At 36.3% G+C, this 26,183-nt stretch overlaps 1 protein-coding gene across 3 annotated transcripts in view; it reads left to right on the top strand.

The window, feature by feature from the left end:
• Positions 1–26,183, top strand: part of RABGAP1L (RAB GTPase activating protein 1 like) — a 754,336-nt gene that overhangs the window by 169,694 nt on the left and 558,459 nt on the right. For all 3 annotated transcript variants that reach the window (XM_028122981.2, XM_028122980.2, XM_088017005.1), the window contains one exon: positions 7,735–7,876. In XM_028122981.2, coding sequence (XP_027978782.1) covers positions 7,735–7,876 — 142 coding nt within the window. The remainder of the gene's footprint in view (positions 1–7,734; positions 7,877–26,183) is intronic.

Genomic DNA, 26,183 nt, shown 5'->3' with positions numbered 1-26,183 from the left:
TGAGGTTGAGCAAGAGGGCTCGCTGACATTAAGTATAGACTTTTAGTTATAAAATTTGGATCTGAGGTTCTCTGGTAGATGGTTAAGGTTATTGGTATAGATGGCTAAAGCTTTCTTTTAATATTTGTGGAGAAGCTACTTAAGATTTGTATTTGTCCTTGGCAAGTCAAGTTTTAAATGGCCTTTCCTTCTTGTTTTTACTTGATAAGAATTACCTCCCTGCAATTTGCATTTTAAAGAGATTGGTTAGATAAAGAGTTCTCAGAGGAGACCTGATAGAATATTAAACTTTTTCCTTTTAAATGCATCGGGGAAAAAATGTAACCATTTTCTAGAAGGACTTTCATTTCCTTAAGGTCAGAATTTTTACAATATTTATAAGACTTTTGAGATAAATAGGGGAAGTTTTTGGGATTGATGGAAAGGATTGGTGGTCTTTGAATTGTTTTTGAAACCACACCTCTGGTCCTGTGAAGACTAGTTTTGTAAAGAAAGCACAACTGTTTCTAATTTCTCACTGAATTTTGTAGCTGCCTGAGTGATATCACAGGACTAATAAACCCATCTATTCATGAGAATGCCTTTTTTCCTTTGGGTACATTTAGCTTAGGGAAGAAGGCCTAAAAAAATTTCTCCTAGGCCCTAGATATCAGCTTTCCAGTTTGTCCAAATTTCTGATTATAGTTATTAAATCTTTTAAAAATATCTTTCAGGTTTTGGCTGGGACAAAAAAGATTTCTGGAAGTATTAAACAACCTCATGGACCCAGAGAAATCCTCAAACGGGGTGTAAAAGATACTATTTTTACAAGAGGTAGTCACTCTGCAAGATAGTCAAAGAAACAACCACCTGCATGTCCCAGGCAGGCAAAAAGTCCAAGCTGTGTTACTGGGACGGCAAGAAAGAAGACTTATTCCTAAGAGTGAAATTATTAATGACCAATGGTTCTGTCTTTGAAAAGGATGCAATAATGTGAATTTTTATTTTCCCCTTTGACAAGGCCCGGGAGGTAATCTATTAAAAAAAAAAAAAAAAACAAACTTTGGGGGATCCTACTTTAAGAATTTGTTTTTATTGTGAAGCTCTATATTTGACCAAGAAGTGGAAGATATGTAAGGAGGATCACCTATAACCTCAGGTGGTTTTATGTTAAAAGGTAACTGTCTCTTTAGAGGGTAAAGGTAGCTCAGACAGAAATTAGTAGACAGTACTCAGGTTAAAAAGGCTAGAGGGGAACAGTAGGAATAATGTCAGTCTTACAGTCTTGTCTTAGATACCGCTTGTGTTTTAAATTTTTTATTAGCCTTTTGTAATGAATCTTTCAATGAGACTAATTTGGAATCTTGAAGCCTTTTGGAAGCTTCTTCATATCAATTAAGATAGGCCTCCCATTCTGTTTAATTTGGGAACCCTGACTTTCAACTATACTTTTTAAATAATCAATCTTGTCTAATTGGAACATTCTCCATAATGGCCACTGTAAATTCTAGGTTATTATTAATAAGAATGTTTTCATCTTGCTAGATATCTGCAACTTCTGGGACTGTAATTCTTAGACATAAAATAAGCAAGTGTGCTTGACTCTTTAGAATGTAAGGGTCCCATTAGCTAAGTCTTCGTGTTTCTCAGAGCCAATCTAATACCTAAAAGTTGTATGCTGCAGGGTTGGGATTGTGTGTGTTTTACTGTATACTTTGCTGCACAGTTTTCTTGAGGTTGTCAGGTGACCTAGAGTTAATCTAACCCTACTGTGACCAGCTGATCCTACCACAGGAGTCTTCTTGAAGTGGTGGTATGTGCTCTAACAGTCATTACCCACCAGTTTTTGTGGCTTTTTGCCTCTAAGATCCCTGCTAGCAATAGCCTTTATTTACACAAAACAAGACAAGAAACACGTGCCTTAATATATTAGCAGTACTGCATCTTGGCCACAAGAAAGCCCTGTGCACACCATTGACAATTCTTGTAGAACCTTGCTGAGGGTTTCTACCCAGGGACCCGTGGTCCAAGGGGTTGGGGGCGTGATTCTGAGCAGACCCTTCTGCCAGCTCAGTTGGGCTCTGGGCAGAATTGCCATCTTGACTGGGCTCTAGGCAAAATTGCCAGTTCAGTTCGGGTTGGGCTCTGGGCAGATGTGCCAGCTCACTTGGACTCTGTGCATAACTGTCTGCCAGCTCAAGCTGACCTGCCTGTAAAGGACAGCCACTCAGGTCAGGTGCTTGAGTGCAAACAAAAAGGCAGCTCTCACACTGAGAGTTGCTTACCCACAGCCCTCTGAAATGACGAGAAAGGCAATGAACTCAAAGGGTTTGCATCGTTTCTCATTTTCCCTGAATGTTGTCCGAAGTTTGCTTCAGATCCTACGACTGCCACCAAATCTGTTAAGTAACAAAATTCAACCAAGCAAATTTGAAGATCTAACTTGCTTTGTTAAACAGTTCATGAATTGGGCAGCATCCCATCTAACAAGTAGAATGCTTCAAAGAGTTAATAGAAAATGGAAGATTTTTATAGGATGGTGGGGGCAAGAAAGTTATTAGTAAGGGAAAAGGGTTGTTCCAGGCCAGACCACTGTCCAGGGGGAAAGGATGTGTCTTATCATGCAGATTACCCTATCCTTCTTTGTGGGGTAGAGAGGACCCAGGTGGCAGACTCACTGGTATGGATTGAAAAATTTCTGACTAACCAGTTAAGGCTACATTTTTGGGGATTGTTGAAACTGCAGTTAGATAAATTTATTAAGTATTGGTTTGGAAACTTGGTCTAAGTGATGCCATTTTGGGCCTGTGATTTTTTTTTTTTAACAGTTTAAAAGCACAAAAGGAAAATTACCTTTTGAAGATTCATGTTGATTTAAACCTATTTAAATCAAACTTTAATCAGTATAACCAAGAGTAACTATGTGACGTGATGGATAGTAACTAAACTTACTGTAGAAATTATTTCACAATATATGTAATGTATCAAATCATTATGTTGTACACCTTAAACTTATACAGTGTTGTATTTCAATTATAGCTCAATAAAACTGGAAAAAGTAAGAGTAGTAACTGAATAGGAATAACTGTTCTAATTGCAGAAAGATGAAAATTAACAAGGCTGGGGGGCGTACTTACATGCTTGTGGGAAAATAAAAAGCTGTGGAAGGCAAATATTTTCCTAACTCAACAGTTTTGTGTAGGATTGGCTTTCTTTACCTTCACTTGTGTAAAGTCAAATAGAAGCTGCTTGCAAATGTATTTTTTCCATGTTATTATATATATTTGCAGTTTAGTGAGACTATCTGATTGTTATATGATTGTGATTTTTTGAACATAGACATTTTTATTAAAGACAAGAGTTCTTAGAGGCAGTGGTTCACAATTTAGCTTTTCATCAGAATCACTTTTGGCTCTTTACAAAACCCAGATTCCCGGACCCCATTCTAAAGATTCTGAATAGAGATATGAACATTATCGTTCTTTGTATTTGATGATAGTATGCCATTTTAAACAATTAGAACTTATTTGAATAAGTGTGAAGAATCTTTGTAACGTGGTTTAGTCAACCACATTTATTGAGCACCTGCCGTGTATTTACATGTTTCAAAGTGCTCTAATTAATTCTGACATGAACCAGACAATTTATTTTACACACAGATCTAAAAATAAGTGAATACTAGAAATAAGTATTTTTTATAAAAATATCTCATTTTGAAACTCAGTTGGTGGATATAATGTTTAGGTCTACATGAGATTATAGTAGTAGAGAAAATTATGCTTCCATAGTAAACTAAGTGCAGATGAAATTTTACCAGTGTTGTAACACTTACCCACAACAACAAAGTTGAGTAGTTGTGATTGAGACCATATGGCTTGCAAAGCTTAAAATATTTCCTATCTAGCTTTTTATAGATAAAGTTCATCGACTCCTGACAAGGATTTATATTGTTTGTAAATAAGAACTGTTTTACTTCTTTCTTTCCAATCTGTGTGCCTTTTCTTTCTTTTTCTTGCTTTATTGCACTAGCTAGGACTTCTGTATGATATTGAGTGGGAGTGGTGAGAGTCTGTGTCTTTGTTGTGTTCTCAGTCTTAGGAGGAAAGCATTTAGTCTTTTACCATTAAGTGTGATGTTAATTATAGGTTTATCATGGATACTGTTTATCAGGTTAAGAAAACTCCCTTGTATTCCTAGTTTACTGAAAGTCTTTGACATGAATGAATGAACACTGAATTTTCTCAAATACCTTTCTGTATCCATTGATCAGGTGGTCTTCTTTAGTCTGTGAATATGTTGAATTATATTGATTTTTTTTCAATGTTGAACTATTGTTGCATTTCCCAGATAAACATCACTGGTTTTGATATATATCTATATCTTATGCTATGTTGCTGGATTTTATTTGCTAATATTTGATTGAGGATTTTTGTCTATTTTTTATGAGGGATATTGGTCTGTGATTTTTTTTTTTTTTGCTTGTAATACACCTTCTTTAGTTTTGGTATTAGAGAAATGGCTTTGTATAATGAATTGAGAATCCCTTTTTTATATTTTCTTGGAGATTTTTTTTTTTTTTTTTTAAGATTTATTTGAGAGGGGAAGGGGCAGAGGAAAAAGAGAGATAGAATCTCAAGCAGACTCCTGCTGAGTGCGGAGTCTGATACAGGGCTCGATCTCATGACCATGAGGTCATGATCTGAGCCAAAATCAAGAGTTGGATGCTTAACCAACTGTGCCACCTAGGCGCCCCTATTTTTATTTTTATTTTTATAGTATTGGTGTTGTTATTTCTTTAAATATTTAGTAGCATTTGTCATTGAAACTATATGGGCCTGAAGTTTTCATTTCAGAAAGGTTTTAAATTACAGATTCAATTTCTTTAATACGGGTCATATATTTCTTCTTGGGTAAGTGCGGGTATTCTTTAGCTTTCAGAGCATTGGTCCATTTTATCTAAGCTGTCCAATTAATATGTATAGGGCTATTTGCATTATTCCTTTTGCTATCATGGGGTCTGTACAAGCGATATACACTTTTTTCCTGTTTATCAGTAATTTGTACCTTTTTTGCTTGGTCAGTTTAGCTAGAGGTTTATCATTTTATTGATCTTTGCTAAGAACTACCCTTTGGGGGGCGCCTGGGTGGCTCAGTTGGTTGAGTGTCTGCCTTTGGTTGAGGTCATGATCCCAGGGTGCTGGGATGGAGCCCCACGACAGGCTCCCTGCTTAGCAGGGAATCTGCTTCTCCCTCTTCTTCTACCCTTCCCCCACACTTGTGCGCTCTCGCTCTCTCTCACTCTCAAATAAATAAAGTCTTTAAAAAAAAAAAAGAACTACCTTTTGGGTTTTATTGATTTGTTCTGTTTATTTCCTTCTTTCTGCTTGCTTTGTGTTATTTTACATCTCTTTTTCTTGTTTTTTATTTTTATTTTTTTATTTTTTTATTTTTTTAAGATTTTATCTGAGAGAGAGAGAGAGAAAGAGAGAGAGCACATGACAGGGGGGAGGGTCAGAGGGAGAAGCAGACTCCCCACCGAGCAGGGAGCCCGATGTGGGACTCGATCCAGGGACTCCAGGATCATGACCTGAGCCGTAGGCAGTCGCTTAACCAACTGAGCCACCCAGGCGCCCTTTTCCTTGTTTTTTAAAGTAGAAAGTTAGATTACTGATTTTGGGGTATTTTATAAGCACTTAGATCTCTAAATCTCTACTGTTTAGATGTATTACTAATTTTTATTTATATTCATTTTTGCTGAGTTCAGAATATTTTGTAATTTGAACATTTCTCTTTCACTTTAATCCATGGATTATTTGGAAGTGTGTTGCTTTATTTTTAAGTATTTGGAGATTTTTCAGATATATTTCTCTTGTTGATTCCAATTGTATTGTGCTCACTAAACATATTTTTTACAATTCAATTTTTAGAACTTTCTTAAAGGTTGTGTTATAACCCAGGAAATGTTTTGTCTTGGAGAAAGTTCCATGTGCATTTGAAAAGGATGTGTAATCTGCCTTTGTGTTGTGCAGTGATCTGTAAATACTAGATCCTGTTGTTGATGTTCAATTCTCCTTGATGTATTTTTGTATACTTTTTTGTGATTATTGTGAGAGGAATGTGAAATTCCCAGTTATAAATGTGGATTTGTCCATCTCCTTTCATTTCCATCAAGTCTTTATATTGTTTAGTTGTTAGGTGACTTGACTTATAAGATGCTTTTGTGTTCTTGTTGAATGATTCTTTTGACATTGTTCAATGACCTTCTTTATTCCTAGTGATTTTTTTCTTGCGTGGTAGTCTACTTTGTCTTATATTGATAGAGTCTCTTCAGTTTTCTTTTGATTAGTGTTTTCATGGTATAGTTTCTTCCCCCATTTTACTTTAACTTACCTATTTTATTATAAAGTTTTTCTTTTTTAGACAATGCAATGGTGTCTTGTTTTTAATATAATCTGATAATTTTTGTCTTTTAATTGGTATGTTTAGGTCATTTATGTTTAATATAATTATTTATATGTTTGAATTTAGATCTATCATTTTATTGTTTCCTGTTTTTGTTTCTTTTTTCTCCTTTCCTGACAACTTTTGAATTATTTGAACATTTAGTTAGTATTTCATTTTTACTATATTGCCTTATATGATAATTTTAGTGGTTGCTGTAGGGATTGAGGTCTCTGTTTCCTGAGTAGAGTAGAAATGCAATAAAAATTTGATTGGTTTAAACCTAGTAACTTTTCATGGCTGTCTTCTTTTTTTAATGGACTGTTTTTAACTTTTATTATTTGCTAATTGATTTGAAGATGCACCTAAAATTCAGTTTGGGGTTCAGAATTAATTCTTGAAAGCAGTGAGTAATTAGTAGTTATATTTTTATAATTTAAATGGATTATAGTACAGGTAGATATTAGAGATAATTTTATCTCCACATATGCCCTATATTATTCTTGTTTTGTGTTTTTTAGAGCCTAGCATGCTATAAACATTGAAATAATGATAATAACAACAGTAAGTGTTATTATTAAAAATTTGTTTCAGGTACTTTGATAAATGTTCAGAGTATTTAATATACTTTGAATGAATCAACCATGAATTAGTTGGTATAGGTACTGTGACTCAGCAAAATTAAGTAATTTGTCCAAGACTGCACATCTTATTAGTAGTAAAATTTGAATTCAGATCCAGGTCAGTTGATTACAAAGTTCATATGTTGTAGTATTAGTCTAGCCATTCATTCTACTGATACTTGTTGAGTGCCTACTATGTGTCAGGTACTATTTAGGGCTTTGTAGGCTATGCTAGTTTAATTGGCAATTGCCTTATTTTTCCTCCTTAGAAAAGGGCCGTAGAATGTAAACCATTTATAAAGTAAGAACGATCTACTCCATGAAATACTTGACGGATGTAGCTGATATCTTTTTATCTCAGTGCAAGGTGTAGTCAGTCCTAGAAATCCAGCATTACTTATATATCTGCCCTAGAATCTGTGGTGTTTCAGGTTTTTTTTGATAAAAAGAAAATTTCTCCCACGATGTTTAGTAGATAATACTAGATACTAGATAATAATACTAGAAGAATAAATCATTTAGAATATCAAGTGGAGAACAACACACCTTAAAAATTTTCTTAAGACATGCAGGAAATCAAACATGACATGCTACTCTTAATTTCAGCTCTTTTTAATGAACCTTGAAATACTATCTTTTAGCGTTTCCTTCACATTTCTAATATTGATTCACATGTTTATGTCTTTCTCAGTCTGAGGGAAAAGGGCACACCAGTGCTGGAGATGCAATATATGAGGTAGTAAGTCTACAGCGACAGTCTGAGAAGGAGGAACCAGTCACTCCCACTAGTGGAGGGGGTCCATTGTCACCACAGGAGGATGAAGCAGAAGAGGGTAAGAAGTGACACTTATTCGGTTCTCTCTCTTTATATAGCTGCTTTACTTATAACCATCAATGGTGTGTGTGTGTGTGTGTGTGTGTGTGTGTGTGTGTGTGTGTGTGTGCACGTGCACGCGCGCGTGTGAGGGGTGCGGGAGGAGAATGATGATTATCCTAGTCTCTGCTACTATTAGGCTAGATTCTGCTAGATGCAGGAGAGATTTTGGTCCATTGGTTCCTTGGTTGCGTAGTCCCCAGTGCCACTTACACATCTGTTTAAATTTGCTGTTTTGCTTTCTGTTTTATTTCAAATATTTTTGAAGTGTTTAATGAGAAGTTTCAACTTTTCTCAAGTGTTTTTAGAATTTTAGTGATAGGTCATGTCCCACTACTCATTTGACATTATTTTGTTCTGACTTGTTTTTTGTGCTCTGTTTACTACATGAATGCTGCTGAGAGATTCTAACCAACCTCACCAGAGTCACACGTTGTTTGGCTCTGTGCTTAGTACTCTTTTTATAGAAATTAGAACTAAGTGGCAGATCTTTACTTTAAGCCCTTAAATTATCTGCTTATAGGGTAGGATTTATTAAAAATAAATTTCTGAATTTATATCATCTTTGAAAAAAGCATCTTAGAATTCTCAGTCTTTCTGTCTATGAAACCATTCCTTTATTTGGTTACCATACAGATACTGGTTATTTTTGGCTGATATTTTTTGAGTGCTTATTACATGCTAGACCTTATTCTAAGTGTGTAATAAAAAAAAAACTTCGTGAAGGTATAATTTACATACAATACAATGCATCCATTTATTTATTTATTTATAAAGATTTTATTTTTAAGTAATCTCTACACCCAACATGGGGCTCAAAGTAGCAACTTCATGCCCTACTGACTGAGCAAGCCAGGTGCCCTGAATGTACCCATTTTAATTGTATAGTTCATTGAATTTTGGCAAATGGATACATCTGTATAACCACTACCAGCATCATAATATAAAATATTTCCATTATGCACCCCCCCACCCCCAAATGTCCCTCATGCCCCTTCACAAGAGTCATCCTTTCTTTTCACCTATAGTCCCTGGCAACCACTGATCTGTTTTCTGTCACCATGTTTTGCCTTTTCTACAATTCATATAAAAGGAATCCTATAGTACATAGTCTTTTGTATATAGCATCTCTCACATAGCAAATCTTTTGAGATTTATCTATGTTGTATCAATGGTTGGTTGCTTTTTGTTGCTGAGTAGTAATTTATTGTAGAGATTGTGCCACAGTCTGTTTATCTCCTCATCAGTTAATGGACCCTTGAGCTGTATGTAGCTGTTGGCTATTGGCCGCTATGGATATTTGAGTACAAGTCTTTGATGAATATCTGCTTTCATTTTTCTTGGGTAAATCACCTAGGAGTGGATTGGCTAAGTCTTATGGTAAGGGTAGTTTAACTTCATAAAAAACCACAAAGCTGTTTTTCAAAGTAATTGTATCATTTTCCATCTTTATCAGCAACATATGAGTTAGTTGCTCCATATCCTTAACCACATTTGGCGTTGTGAGTTTTTAAAATTTTAGCCATTCTAGTGGGTGTATAGTGGTATCTTGTGATATTAATTTGAATTTCCCTAATGACTCATCATGTTCAATTTCTCATATGATATTTGCCATTTATGTATCTTGTTGGTCAACAGTCCATTCAGATCTGTTTCCCATTTTTAAATTGGGTTGTTTTCTGATTGATTTTTCAGATTTCATCTCTCTCTCTGTATATATAGATATGTAAAAGTCCTTTATTAGATATGTTTTGCAAATATTTTGTAGTTTGCCTTTTCATTTTTTGAACAATGTCTTCTGGAGAGCAAAAATTTAAGTTTTATGAAGTTTAATTTGTCAGTTTTTTTCCTTAATGATTTGTCTGTGATCCATTTAAATTTTTATGTTCGGTTGGAGGTAGAGTTTAGAGGTCTTTCTGTTTTTTTTTTTTTTTTTTTTTGGGCTTAAAACCCAAAACCTGTTATTATTTCTTATGGCTTCTGAAGGTCAGGAATTAGGGAATGGTTTGTGTGGACAGTTCTGGCTAAGAGTTTCTTATGAAGAGTCAGGGATATAATCATCTGAAGACTTCACTGGGTGGGGCTGAAAGGGACCCATTCACATAATTACCAAAATGATGCTGGTGGTTGGCAAGCAACTTTACTTCCTCTCACATAGGCCTCCCCACAGGGGCTGCTTGGGTGTCATTATGGCTTAATGGCTAACTTCCTCCAGATAGCAATCCAGGAGACCAAGGTAGAAACTGCAGTGCCTTTTATGTCATCGCTTTGGAGTCATGCAACATCACTTACATAGTATTCTCTTGATCATAGAATTCAGCCCTTACTTCCATTGTGTGACTCCGCTATATTCTATACAAGACTCCCAGGAATAACCACAGGATTCCCAGGATAACCACACTGTTGTGTTTATCTCCTTCCCAGCCAACACAAAGAGGAAAAGACCAGAGATCACATGCAGGAGAATTTTAGGCCAGACCTAGAAGCACATTCTTTTCTGGTAAACAAGAACCACAGCACTGGTTTGGGAATGTAATTGAGCTACGTGCACAGGAAGAAAAAACAGGTGTGACAAGTATCTACCAGAAAGTAATTTGAACACAGATTTCACATAATGCTCTTACAAAAATGCCATTCTCTTTAGAAATGAAAAATACATGGCACTAGAATTGGGAGAGAACAAAAATAATAGACAAGTGCTACTCAATAGGAATACATTGTATAATTTAGTAAATAAAAATTGCTTACTTCTGTCTACTAACTTAAAAGCAGGTTAACTAACATGGATTAAGTATCTGTGGCAATAATGTATCAGATATTTAATAGATCTAGTTTCATATGTTACATTAGCCCCAAGAAATAAGTATTATCATCTTTATATAACATATGAAGAAATAGACTGAAAAATTTTAGGTTATCATTTGGGGTCAAAGGGCTAATATACAGAATCTGGGACGCCTGGGTGGATCAGTTGGTTAACCTCTGCCTTTGGCTCAGGTCATGATGCCAGGGTTCTGGGATCGAGTCCTGCATTGGGCTCCTTGCTCAGCAGGGAGCCTGCTTCTCCCTCTGCCTGCTGCTTCCCCTGCTTGTGCGTGCTCTTTCTCTCTCTCTGACAAATAAATAAATAAATCTTTAAAAAAAATAATATATAAAATCCAAACCTATGTTAGTTAGTCTCACTCTAAAGCCAGTGAATTTTCATGACCTACAAAATCAAGGTATTTTTTAAATCACTGAATTGATGTAACTCCACTCTCAATTGCTTAAAAGGTAGTATTTTTAATATTACGGACAGCATATTTTAGATCTTACATATTTCAGCTCATTTTCTCGATCTAATATCATACACTTTGGCTGGAAGACGATAATGTAACCTAATACTAAAATATAACATGAGACTCTATCTTTCAAACAGCGTTGTTTTCTGTGAGAGCACTTTTGGAGGGTGATTTCAGCATACAGATCAACTAGTGCATTAAAAAATACCTTTAGATATAGAATATTTCAATTATGTCGGGCAGAAGCAAATATCCTTCTTTAAAGGACAGGTTGTAGAAAAACCTATTGGAAGCCAAAATATTCTCAACAGAAGTCTTTCAGACACACAAGCACACCTTTATTTTCCATGCATTTTGTCTGACATATTACTTGGTGTTATTCAAGGCTTAGAAAGGTATGTTTTGGTTTAGTGTTAATTACTTCAGGGGAGAGGAGATTTGACAGTTGTGCAGATGCCCTTGAAGGGAAGAGCTGCTTGCTTATGGAAAGCAACATTACTAGAAAATGGATACATTGAGAAGTAAATGGCAAACCAAATGATCCCAGGTTTAGCTTGTTATTAATTAGCAAAATATTCAGAAACATTCACTGCCAGGATTTTAAGATCATATAGGTGAGCATTGGAAAGTCCATCATTTTTTTAATCTTACTGAATTAGGCACAAGCTTCATTTTTACTTTTATTGAAGTATAATTAACATACAATGTTATATTAGTGTCGGGTGTACAATGTAAAGATTCAACAATTCTATACATTTCCATTGTACACTATGGTAAGTGTAGTCACCATCTGTCACCAAACACTGTTATAACCATCTTATTAACTATAGTCCCTATGCCGTACTTTTCATCTTCATGACTTACCTATTTTGTAACTGGAAGTTTGTACCTCTTAATCCCTTTTCTCTCTTTTACCCATCTTCCCACCTTCCTCCCCTCTGGCAACCACCAGTTCTCTCTCTCTCTCTCTCTCTCTCCCTCCTTCCCTCTCTTTTAAAGATCTTATTTATTTTCTTGGAGAGAGAGAGAAGATGGGGGGGCGGGGCAGAGGCAGAGGGAGAAGCCGACTCGCCGCTGAGCGGGGAGCCCGATGCGGGGCTCAATCCCAGGACCCTGAGATGGCGACCTGAGCCGAAGGCAGAAGCTTAACTGACTCAGCCACCCAGGCGCCCTGTTCTCTCTATTTAAGAGTCTTTTTTTTCCCCTTTGTCTCTTTTTGTCTTGGTTCATTTGTTTTGTTTTTTAGATTCCACGTGTAAATGAAATCATATGGTATTTATCTTTCTCTGTTTATTTCACTTAGCATTTATACCCTCTAGGTCCATCAAGTTGTTGCAAGTTCTCAGGGAAATGCAAATCAAAACAACAGTGAGGTATCACCTTATACCTGTCAGAATGGCTAGAATCAAAAAACACAAGAAATAACAGGTGTTGGCAAGGATGTAGAAAAGGGAACCCTTGTGCGCTGTTGGTGGGAATGCAAACTGGTGCAGCTACTGTGGGAAACAGTGTAGAGGTTCCTCAAAAAATTAAAAATAGAATTACCATATGATACAGTAATTCCATTATTAGGTATTTGCCTAAAGAAAACAAAAGCACTAATTTGAATAGATAAATGCACTCCTATGTTTATTGCAGCATTATTTACAAAACCTGAGGTATAGAAGGAGCCCAAGTATCCATTGATAGATGAATGGATAACGAAGAGGTAGTATGCATATACAGTGGAATAATAGCCATAAAAAATAATGAGATCAAACTTCATTTTTGATGTCATTTTATTTTATTTATTTATTTTTTAAGGATTTTATTTATTTAATTGACAGCACAAGTAGGCAGAGCGGCAGGCAGAGGGAGAGGAGAAGCAGGCTCCTCACCGAGCAGGGAGCCCGATCCCAGGACCCTGGGATCATCACCTGAGCGGAAGGCAGACGCTTAACCAATTGAGCCACCCAGGCACCTCAGATGTAGTCATTTTGATAAGAGTTCTTTTCACACAGTTGTGTCCAATTGGCTACTTCAAAATGTAAGGAACAGAGACAGAAGAGATACATTTGAGAATATTCTGGTGGTAAAATCAGGAGGTTTATAAATTAATTGTATGTCATGAGCAGCAGAAGTGCAGGGAAGAAAAAGAATTGAAGGTCACATCTACGTTTCTAGTGTAGGTGGCTGGATGATTTTGGTCCAACGAATGAGACGAGGAAGAAGAGTAGATTTCAGGGTGGGGGTAAGATTTATTCTGTTTCAGACATTGATGAGTTTGAACTTACTGAACATTAAAGTGGGACTATTTTTCAATTATTAGAAATAGTGTTTAATTGTGAGAGAAGTTTAATAGTTGGAGGTAAAGATTTGAGAGACATTAGCATGAGGCAACGAGAGTGGCTAAAATTTCCTTGGGGGAAAATGTGGGAGATGCAGGTTAAAAGTAGAATTTAAGTGATCACTGATATTTGAGGGGTAGGTTCAGGAAGAGAAAGCCCAGCTAAAGGATTTGCAGAAAAATGACCAGAACATTGTGAGAACTAAGTGTAGTAACAGACTAAGGAGTAGAGATTTGCAAGGTGGAGGTAATATGTAGCATTGCCACATGGAACAGGGAGGTTCAGTATGAAAGGACCAAAAACTGTTAATTGGATTTGGTAAATTTTAGAAGTCCTGAAACTCTGTGTTGGTGATTTTACTGAAGTTGGGAAATACAGCCTCATTGTAGTGGATTGAGGAGGGGGGAACAGTGTTCTTAACCTTTCAAGAAAGTTGGTGAGAAGAGGAAAGAGATTGGATTAAAACATTGGGTTATATTAGGCCAAGAAAAGGGTAAGAAATTCGAGCTCATCTGTAGTTGGAAAGGAAGAGCTAAAATGAGGGATTGGCCACTGCATTTGTAACAGTACAGTTTCCTGACTTGCTTCTGTGTCTTTGCAAATGCTGTTTACTCTGCTTAGAGGCTTTTTCCACTTAAGTCCACCTGAGTAAGCTCTTCCACAAAGGCATGTTAACAGTCAAAAGAAAATAGTAATTTTAATGTACTGGCAGTTTCTATACTTAGAGATGTTTCAAAATATTTTCTATGACTTTTTTTTTTTTAGTAGGTTGCTCAGGCAAATTACATTTAAAAAGTATACAATGCAGAATGGCTGAGTAAGGAGCTTGGCGAATCCACTTACAAAAAGCAATGATAAAAGTCAATAAAATTGTCAAAAACCAGCCAGTTCAGGACTTGGGAAAGTGACAAATTATACAAAAAGTTGGGAGGCATCTATTGAAGAAAAACTACAGAACTCAGATAAGAGTGGTTTGTATTTTAGTCCCTGAGGCTGCTCCCATTCTGCTCGTTCCCACCACTGGCTTATTGTCATGGTAGTTTTACCAGGGTGGGGCAAGCTGTGAAAACTAGGAGCTTTGCAAAAACAGATCCATAAACACAGTGAATGAATTGGTGGTTGTCAGAGGGGAGGGAGTGGGGGAGATGGGCAAAATGGGTGAGGGGAAGTGGGAGATACAGGCTTCTAGCTGTGGAATAAATAAGTCATGGAGATGAAAGTGAAGCATAGGGAATATAGTCAGTGGTCTAGTGATAGCATTGGATGGTGACAGACGGTAGCTGCACTTGTGGTGAGCACCGCGTAGCATACAAAGTTGTCGAATCACTGTCTTGTACACCTGAAACTAATGTGATATTGTGTGTCAACTATACTTCAATAAAAGAAAGAAGGAAAACCAGTAGCTTTGCTTTAGCTGCTGGAAGGGGTTTACTTGATTTGGAGCAAACATAGAAACCCTGTATTTTTGGAATGTTGTTGGAAACAGTAGTGATTTTTGTGGCAAAAAGATGGGAAGGCCAGTGTTGTAAATAGCATGAGGTCATAATTCTGGTTGGGGAAAGCCACAGATTGGCCAGAATTTGAACAAGATTTAAGGAGTAGGTGGGCCTTCATAAGACTGTACATATCACTGGTGGTCTATTAGACGCTGTACATGTGTAAGGCTATGCACACACTCAGGAGAGACCACAGAGAGCTCTAACTAGTCACATATCCATGCTGGACCTCAGGCCTTGCATGTGTATGACTGAGTCATGTTTCCAGAGTTCTGTCTCCAAAATGGTTTTGCTTTTCTTTTCTATTCAATGGAGAGCAGCTGTGTTCCAAGTGGAGTAAATAGCTGAAGACTGGTTCTTGCAGGGTTAAGCTTTTAGTCTTCCCCTATCAGCAAGTGGCAACTCCCAGGCTCCAAATCTCAGAATCTAGAATCTGACCTCTCTCTGACTTGATCATTTCTTGTACTGGATTATTGCCATCTCTCCTAACTGGTTTCCGGCCTCTCACCCTCGGCCCTACCACCCTAGTCCATGTTCCACACACCGGCCATACCCATCCTTTTGAAATTTGTCAGATTACTTTACTTCTCCCCTTAATATCCTCTATTAGCTTCTCATTTCACTCAGCCAAACGTTCTTTTTACCAAGGTTTACAAGGCTCAATGCAGTCGTGCTCTCTGATTTTTACCTTTCTGACCTCATTCCCTGCTACTCCCTCCCTCACAAATGCCACACTTGTCCTTTTGCTATTCTTCAGACACACCAGGTATATGCTTGCCATGGGCTGGAGTGCTGGCAGGGACCCTTGTTCTTAGGTTGGTGCATGGTTCCCTTCCTTCCCTCATTCTAATTTTTCTTCAGCTGCCACCTTCTCATTGAGATCTTGCCTGCTCAGGAAATAGGGATAATAATAAATGAATGAACAAATAATGAAAAAAGTAAATATATTTATTATAATAGATACAATAAATAAATGTTTCTTCTTTTATAATGCCTCAAAATGATTCAATACTGAGAAAGATTAGAAAAACAGATGCAACATTTTGGGATTGCATTTGAAAATATGAAAAACATACATAAAATTTTCAGTTTCTCATCCTTAGTATATGGTCTGAAAAAGAAGTCATCAGATTTGTGTTTTTCTAAAAATTTTTTCATTGCTGTTCTTAATGAGTTTTCACTATTTGAGATGTCACCTCGTCTTTTGAAATTCTGTTAGCCATCACTATATTTAAAAAGCTACAAAAATCACAGAGTAGGAAGTAATACTTTTTTTTTAAATAGATCAGGCATTTCATACATTTTCAATATACTTTATTATTCTGTAATTGACATTTCTGTCAACGCAAACATCAAAAGTTAGAGCTGGAGGTGGCATAGAAATATTTTCCTGCTAGGGGGAGTTGGAGTATTCTTTTATTTAATTATTTTCAACAATTTGCCTGTCAAAGCAAAAGAGGAAGTTCAAGTCACTCTAAATTGTCTTACCATCACCTGTAATTTAAAGGGATACAGATTTAAAAGGACTAAAATTGCTCTTAATTTCCTGCAAAAGATCTAAAGTAAAATGAATTAAGATATCTTTGCATATTTTTCAAATGCTGTTCAAAAAATGAAGTGTGTTAAAGAGTATTAATTTGAATGCAAAGGAATCTTAGCAGAAAGTTAAGTCCATCAGTGCAGCATTATAGGGATTATTTGAAAATTACCTTATCACCTTTAGGCACTTCTACATATTCTGAATTGCCCCTCCTTTTGAAACTTGAGGTGCCCTTGTTTTGCTTTATCTGTATTTCAAACTGGATTTCTGTTTGTTGACCTGAAACTTATATTTAGTTACTTGTAACATGGATAGTAAATTATGTGGAGGCAAAAGATGGGAAATACAATATGATCTCCTTTAAGACATATGCCTGAGTAATTGTAGAAGACCAAAGTCACAGTAATATTAGGTAAGCTTCACTTCTGGTTGTACTTTTTATGTTCAGTATAATCTGTAGTTTTTATATTTGGATTGGTTAAAATGCTATCTAAAAAAAATTTCCCTGTGATTTAAGTGACTGTTAGCTGTCTAACACTACTCCTAACTTATTATAACTAAAGAGCAAAATAGTCTCAAACTCAACCAGAGGCTTATTTTCTCCTAGTTTCTTAATTCATAGCCTGATTAGAAAAAAGGCAATCACAAAGAGCTTTTACTATAGAAATCAGTTTGCAGATGAAAATTTTTTATATTCAAGTGAAAAGAAGATAGGGGATATAGAAAAGAAATTAGTTTTTTAAGAAAATGCGCTGATCATATAGAACTTATGTATGGCAAGCACCAGCAAAAGAAGTGCTGCTCAAACCTTAAATGTGTACATACATTGCCTGGAGATCTTGTTAAAGTAAGGTCTTGTTTCTTAGGTCTGGGATGGGGCCTGATATGTATTTCTAAAAAAATCTCCTACCAGATTCCACGCCACACTTTCAGTAGCGAGGATTTAAATTGTCTGCTTATATTAATTCATTTAATCCTCATATCATCCCTAAAAGGTCTGCACTATTACTATTATCCATCTTGTAGATGAGCAAAATATGTTCCAGTAAAACAGTTTTGGCACATTAGACACTATTTCTTTAGCAGTCAGATACTTTATAAAATTTGTGTGTGTATGTGAGAGAGAGCGAGAAGGAGGGGGAGAGGGAAGGAGGGAGGGAGGAAAGGACTTTATAATATTGTTTTATTCTTGCATTTTAAATTATCTGTTTCAACAAAATGATTAAAAATATATTTGATAAGGGAAGGTGTTTAAGAGAAGGTGGAGGGAAAGAGTGTATTAGTTTTCTGTTGCTCCATAACAAGTTACCAAAACATTTAGCATCTGAAAACAATACACATTTATTATCTCACATTTTCCATGGATCAAGAGTCTGGGCATGGCTTAGCTGGGTTCTTTGCTCAGGGCCTCACGAGGCGGCAGTCCAGAGTTTCAGTTAGGACTTCAGTCTCATCTGAGGCTTGGGGTTCTCTTCAGAGCTCAAGTGATTATTGGCTGAATTAAAATTCTTGCAGCTGTAGAACTCCTGGTGGCTTGCTTCTTCAAGGCCCACAGGAGTCTTCTCTTAAGGGAAGGCCCAAGCCCTCTTTGAAGCATTTACCTGATTAGGTTAGGCCCACCTTGATAGTCTCACTTTAATTAATTCAAAGTCAAACTGGTTGGGAACCTTGTATCTGCAGAATCCCTTCCCCTTTGCCTTATGTCACAGCCTAGTCACAGCCATCATATTTATACATTCTACCTACACTCCATGGTAGGGATTTTGCAGGGTGTACACCCCAGAAGGCAAGGATCTTGGGGGCAGTCTTAGAACTGCTTATCACAGAGAGCTATGTAACAAAAATAATGCAAACCTGTCGTTTTTTAAGCGTCTTTTTTGTTGTTGTTGTTAAAGATTTATTTATTTATTTGAGAGAACGAGAATGAGAGAGAGAGAGAGAGTACATGAGAGGGGGGAGGGTCCGAGGGAGAAGCAGACTCACTGCTGAGCAGGGAGCCCGATGCGGGACTCGATCCCGGGACTCCAGGATCATGTCCTGAGCCGAAGGCAGTCGCTTAACCAACTGAGCCACCCAGGCGCCCTTAGCGTCTGTTAAGTAACAGCCACTTTCGCACACATGTTATCTCACTTGTCAATGTAACGATGCAAGAAAGGTACTATTACTTTGCTTATTTTATAAGTTTATATATCATATGTCCTATTGGACTAGGCCCTAGGATGTAAATATATGCAGTATTAGTTAAACAAACAAACAAATGATCTAAACAGCTCCTCAAAAGAGTACATGGTGAATTGCCAAATGAGTAATACGAACATTTATTGGTATGGGTTTCCAGTGTCTTCTCAAGCCATTTCCATTACTTGTGAAACCCTTATCATCTCTGCCTGTTGAAGCCAGGGTTCAACTATTAGTTTCAATGCCATTTTCTTTGTCACTTATCCCCAGTCAGAAGTGATCTGTTGTTCCTTGAATATAAAAGTCCACTATAATTTTGCTTATCTATCTTTAATAACATTTATGATATTCTGTGTTACATTACAGTGACATGTGTCTTCTCTTCCTTACTTGACTGTAAATTCCTTCTGACAAGCTTGGGTCTTTATTCATACTTGTATCTGTCCTGTGCCAGGCCTATCAGAGATTTCAACACAGTGGGTCACCAGTAAATGGTAGCTTTACTTCACTTTCAAGTGATTAAGTCAGGGAAAATTTGAGTGAGTTAGTGGGATTTGGAAGAGCAGAAAGTAGGAAGCATAGCATTTTGACATCTGTGAAAACAGGAAGTATAGATGTATACAGAATTTGCAGTGTGCCTATGAGACAGTGAGTGTGAGATTGGAGAGACAGGTGGGGAACAGGCCTTGGAGGGCCTCATTGAAAACACTGAACAGTGTGGACTTTAACTGTATGAAGCCATAGAGAGTCATTGAGGTATTTTGAGCGAGGGCATGCCATGAGCAAAGATTTGAGTTAGGAAGATTAAGTGGGCAGTAAGCTATGTAAAATGCAGTTAGCAACAGTGAAGAACCTGTGATTATATCTCTAATTTGTGGAGATAAAGCCTGAACAAGGGTGCCATCCTGGAAATAGAAAATGACTGATTTCAGGGAAATAATTGACAGGAAAAGGTGATGAGTCATACCTGTCTTTAATTGCCATATTCAGAGGCTCAGTGCTGGGTTAGCTTGGCCTGGAAGAAAGCATATTTGTATATTAATTTCATTCATGTCAAAAATATTTGTGTACATACATATTTTTAGCACTGTGATTGGTTCTTTGGAGGGACTTACTTTAAGGCTAAACTTCCTTATGTTTTATGTGGGAATAGCATTGCAATAAATCATTGCAGGAATTAAGTAATACTATGAAACATCACAGTTATTGCATTTGACCCAAATGTAATCAAGTACCAAATGTGTGGCTTAGATGCTAAGTGTTGTGAGATTAATTAAGATTATCATTTGGGCTCTTGATGTTTTCCCCTACAGATAATCTAACCATTGGATGCTTGAGTATGATTTGGTCCCGTATCAACTGCGCTTAAGCATTTAGTATTGATTTCCTCCCCTGTGATTTGTATTTCATTTAAAAACCTGAAATACAATATTGTGGTGTTTAATTTATGATTACAGTCTGTTGAGTCTAATCTTATTCCACCTCAATCATACAGTAATTTTTATGTTTTAAAATACAGCGCCTCTAAAGAATGAAAATCTAGCGTTCAATAGAAGGTAAACTACATTCTCACATTTCTAGGTTGCATGTCTTCTACAAAAAAAAAATTCATGCCTTTTTAAAGAGTAATTCATCTTTCAGTTGGACAAAGAATACATTGTAATCATTTCCTGCAGCAGTATTTTTGTGTCTGGAAAGTTTATTATCTTGACCTTAACTAGAATCTAGTATTTTTTTTAAGTGATAAGATTCTTGAATTTCACAGGTTGAAATCTGATTCTAACATATTTAATGTGTATGGGACTGATTTCTATTATATTTATTTATTTATTTTATTTTTTAAAAAGATTTTATTTATTTGAGAGAGAGAGAGAGAGAAACAGCATGAGAGGGGAGAGGGTCAGAGGGAGAAGCAGGTTCCCCGCTGAGCCGGGAACCTGATGTGGGACTCGATCCCAGGACTCCGGGATCATGACCTGAGCCAAAGGCAGTCACTTAACCAACTGAGCCACCCAGGCGCCCTGATTTCTATTATATTTAAATTGTACACTGTATAGTCTTTTATGTTTATAGTAAGTATATCCTCACTTTTTATAAAATGGATTGTTTTTTGAAAACTGTATTGGGCATTTGAAAAAAAATCATCTTTAATGTTTTGAAGCAAATAGAAATGAATGGTTGCTCTGCAAGGGTCCTGGGTTTGACATATCTTTTTTTTTGTTTTCATGCTGGGCTCAATTTTGGTTCATTTAGTACTTTGTAGGTATACCAGTTCCCTTAACTGAAACATTATTAATGTAATGATATAGTATCAAGAATTAAGTGATCATGTCTCCCTTTCTATATTTTTCAGTTTTTTAAAAAAAATAGTCCTTTCAGAAGTTAGAAAATAGTTTGAATTAACTAGCACCTCTATACAAAGTTATCCTAGTTCTTCCTTAATTTAGTACTATTTTCATGTTATTCCAAAATGTATGAGGCCGTCTTTCATCATTTTTCTAACTTTGGTGTGATAAAAGCTTCACATTTCCCAACCCCCAAATTCTCCTGAATGCCAGTTAATGTCATGCTTCTTTGCCTCGCTTCATGTCTCAAACTTCTTGAAAGATGACGATGAAGATTGATATTATATAATTTATCTTAGAGACATTGTCAAAATGCTTCCTTTGTAATTTTCCTGTGAACACTTTCTGTAGATATTATAGAATAGGATGAAGATTTGGATAGGAAAGAATATTAGAAGATAAGAGGGAGGTTGAATTCAAGAAAATTTGGTCATGCAAAATTGTTGGATGTAGCACCAAGGCTAGTGCTACACCAAGTTTGCATGAAAACTTAGCACTTACATTTCTTATTACTCTGAGTTCCTATTACATACAAAGATGTTTTCACTTGAAATCCCTAAAGTTTAGCTGAGATGGGATTTTGCCCTCTTTGCCCTTGAAACCCATTTCTCGTACTTAATGTAATCCATAGAATAATTGGGAATTCAGGGAAAATCTTTGGTATCTAAAGTTCTAAGTTATTACAAGATTTCATTCTTGGTATTTATTTTTTAAGCAAAGTAACTGCCTCATGACCTGAGGATTTTAGGTTTTGTTTTGTTTTAATTAAATAAGTTTCAAATGTCCAAGGATCTCATATATTTACATGCAAAGCAATTATATTCTAGATAAAGTTATACACTGGTACTTTTCTGGAGATTGGAAGGCTTAATTTAATCCTATAATGTCTTTTTTAATAGTAGGGCTGACCTTTAAATGATAGATAAGTGAACTTTGTACTTGAAGGGTCACTGCAACTAGTAAATGCCACACAGTTTTTATAGAAATTTAACTTGAGGGCGCCTGGGTGGCTCAGTTGGTTAAGCAACTGCCTTCGGCTCAGGTCATGATCCTGGAGTCCTGGGATCGAGTCCCACATCGGGCTCCCTGCTCAGCGGGGAGTCTGCTCCTCCCTCTGACCCTCTTCCCTCTCATGCTCTCTGTCTCTCATTCTCTCTCTCTCAAATAAATAAATAAATAAAGTCTTAAAAAAAAGAAATTTAATTTTATTTATCTTTCTACAGCATTTTTACGTGTAGTTATATTTTCTGAGTGGCTCAGTAAAGCCTGTGTTTGAAAAGTTCGTCTAGATCCAGGATGTTAAGGAGAAGATAAGAATATTTATTCACAATGGCTACAGCTTAATTGATAATAGCATTTTAAATGGTAGCCGAATAAAGAGTGGAGAGCGGTTAGAAACAGTGTAGAGTTCTTAAAATAATTATTATTATTGACATATGATGATTTAAATGTAAAAGAAAAACCCCAAGTGGATTTTCTCTGAGATAAACTTCTTTCAAGCAAATGTTGTTGATGTTTGGCATTTCAGTTTTACTGCCTACATGAATCAACTAAAATGTTTTTTGACTGGTTTTTGAAAATCATTTGCTTAATCAGATTTGTAAGACATTTAAATAAATTAACAGAACTACTGGAAAATTGTGTAAAGCCAGTCACTGATTTGATCTGGGAAGATAAGCAACTTTGTATTACTTAGAAAACAAACACAAAAATACATGGAATTTCTGTTCTCTTTTTTATTGTTAAAAAATTTAAATAAATATAAAATGGAACCTGACTGCCCACCAATTCTGATTCTCCAGGAAAAATCATTTATTGGTTTAGATATTTTTTCCAAAAGGAATATTTTGTATATCCTGTTTGGCAACTTGCTTTTCTCATTAAACAATCTATTATGAACACTATGTTAAACTATTTCTCGCTCTTTTTAATTGCATAGTATTCTATGGCATGGATATAGCATAATTTACTTTTCCAGTTCTCTTTTGAAGATTCTAAAAGCAATTTCTAGTTTTCTCTTTTTTGCTATTACGGATATTGTAAAGAATAGTCACCCTTATATATATATTCTGAAGCACAAATGCAGATTTCTAGATACTACTGCAGTGTGCACAATCTGGTTTTTGATAGGTAGAACTAAATTACTCTCTAGAAAGACTGCGGCTTTATATTCCTTACAGTTGTGTATACAAGCACCCTTTTCTTCATTCCTTTACCCAAAGGAGCTATTATCAGTCTTCATGTTTACTGCTTCCATGATGTGATAATAACAGTAATAGGAGTTAACTTTTATTGAACATTTATACATGCCTGAGACTATTATCAGTATTTTTTGGGTGTTCTTCATGTTGTGAAGTAAGCCCTCTCTAGTCTCTGGACTTTTATTCCCATAAGTAAGTAGTAGATGATCTGTAGTTATTCACAGCCTACTTCAGAGTCCTTGTGTCTAGGAGGGTTTCTGTGGCCTGTGTGGCTGCTGAATCCACTTTGCTGCCAATTTAATGATTAGGATTCAGACTAAAATACTACAGTGACCACCTGTGTGTGATACACACCCTGGTGATGCTGATATAGCTGCGTGTTTTCAGTGAATCTTTGAATTAGAAGAGATCCTAGGGTCATTTACTGCCTGCCCTCTCCTGAAGTAGAATTCTCTTAATGCTTGGCAAGTAAACTGGTTTCTGTGGGAACAGACTGGGTCACTGATTCACAAGGCAGTTAATTCCACTTTCTAGTGAAAAACTATGTAATTTATACATTTAATTCTCACACCAGCCCTATAACGTAATATTTGATCCATTTTTTAGTGTAGAAAAATCGAAGATAGGTCAAGCAGTTTGCCCAAGGTCACAGTTTGTGAATATTTTTCTTGGTAAAATCTTTTCTTTCTTTTTCAGGGTAAGGCCTTGCTTGAATCTCCCTTTTCCTCCTCAGGCACTGCCCCCATTACAGGTTGGGGCAGAGTATGGCAAACTCCTGTTGTTTATCAGCCTCGTGCTGGGGTTTGGGTTGAAGCCAGAAAGCTGATAGCAACTGTGACCCCCAAGTACATGTCTGTGGGCAGGGCTTGGGGAGGTAGGTGTCTGAGGAAAAGACCTGAGGAGAAAGGTGCTAACTATTGGGTCCTCTTTATTCAGTCTATTGCAAGCAGGAAAAATTTAATAACCTCAAATCATTAAAATATTTAAATTTGGGATACTGGCAACAAGTTAAGCATTATATATTGGCTCAGAGAATGTACTCAATAAATGTTATTTGAACTTAATTATACTGAACTATCTCATTTGTAGTTCTGGAAACAGACCTTGAGACAAAGTGACAGTGTCAGGACCAGAATCTAGGCTCCTGATACTTTATAATTGCATTGTGTGAACAACTAACTCCTTTAGCTGAAGCAAGACTGAGAGCTTATTAACTATTTGCAGAAAGATTATAGAAGTAATTCATATGCCATTCCTGTAGTAGCAGTTAGTATCAGTAGGGAGAGGGCTTAATTTTTCTGTTGGAGAAATTATGGTTCTTGTCACACTAGGGGGATGTGGTGTTCTAATGATTTGAATATGGCATTGGGAGCTGAATGACTCAGATCTCTTATAACTACGGGAAGAAGGCTGAGCTTTCTGAAAACTTAGTGCTGAAAATATCATACTGGCTTTAATTTTGGGGCTGGAGTAAATATTTGTAAAATTTATGTCAACAGAAAGGCTACACAATATTGTACTCTTACTATTTTCATGATACTATAAATAGAGACAGGCAAATTAGTTAATAAAAATTCTAAGTGATACCCATTTGAGCACATTAAAATATTTTGAGAGATATTTCGTTTTTATTTTTTTATTTTTTGAAAGAGAGAGCACAAGGGGAGGAAGGGGCAAAGGGCGAGGGAGAGAGAGAGAGAATCTTAAGCAGGTTCCACGCCCAGCAGGGAGCCCGACCCGGGGCTCAGTCTCACGACCCTGAGATCTTGACCTGATCCAAAATCAAGAGTTGGGTGCTTAACCAACTGAGCCACCCAGCTCCCCCTTGAGGGGTATTTTAAAAATACGGAAAGTTTGTTTTAAAAAAACCCAGAAATTTGGCTTTAGATAATTAGAGCTTTAATTTGTCTTTCTCTTTGTACCAAAACAACAAATAAATTTTACATCAGAGAAATAAAGGTTTTAGATTTTACCAGTCTCTTCAGAATTACCTAGCTTTTGTAATCACCTCTCTCCCCATAACCTTTATGGCTCTCTAGTGCTGATTTTCGCACCCTTTTATCACAATTTTTTTAAAGGAAAGAAATGTATTATAAGTTATAAATATATGCATAAGATTAATATATAAGATCCTATGTGATGTTTTCAACTGAAATAAGCAGAACAGTAATTCTTAATATATGGGAGTACCTTGCTACTCCAGAGATGTGTGTCCTCAGTTGAGAATTTACTGTGTCCATTGAGAAATGTCATTTATGAGAATGGGCTACGTATGCAAATGTTATATAACTGGTAGAGAGTTGAGAACCATTGGTTATAGAAGACACCTATGCTGACATTCATGGGCCCTCGGTCTCAGTGGGCATACATGAAGTCTCTTTGACTTTTGCAATGCAATTTCATTTTGCCACCCATTCACCTAAGAAGTATGCAGAGCAAATCTTATTCACAGTGCAGACTATGGGTACATTTGGCACTTACTAATGATCTCAGATTTGAAGAGTTTGCACAAAAGACTGAAAATGTAGACAGTTGGTATTCAGGACATCCCCTCTAAAGAAAATATTAGTGATTTATTCTTTTAGATTTTTCAAGTGTGATTACTAGAAGGCCATCTCTAAATTAAGTTTGTTATTTGGTAGGTTTTATTAAAATTGTAAAGTTTTTACAAACTTTTAGTGGACACCCACTACTTTGCTAAGTGCTATGGACACAAAAATAAGTAAGACAGGACTCTTATCCTTGAGGAGCTTTTAGTCTAGTTGAAGAAAAAGACCCATAAATAGATAGTAATATGTAGTAAATGCAGTAATAAGATATGAATGGGATATAATATGAGCTGCCTAAAAGAAACTTAGTTTGGCCTGAAAATTCAAGGAAGACTTCTTAGAAATTGTG

This window comes from Eumetopias jubatus, unplaced genomic scaffold (genome assembly GCF_037043125.1).
Source record: "Eumetopias jubatus isolate StellerSeaLion01/CBP00866 unplaced genomic scaffold, mEumJub1_p1.0 scaffold_12, whole genome shotgun sequence".
NCBI lineage: Eukaryota > Metazoa > Chordata > Mammalia > Carnivora > Otariidae > Eumetopias > Eumetopias jubatus.
This window is presented reverse-complemented; position numbering and strand designations above follow the sequence as displayed.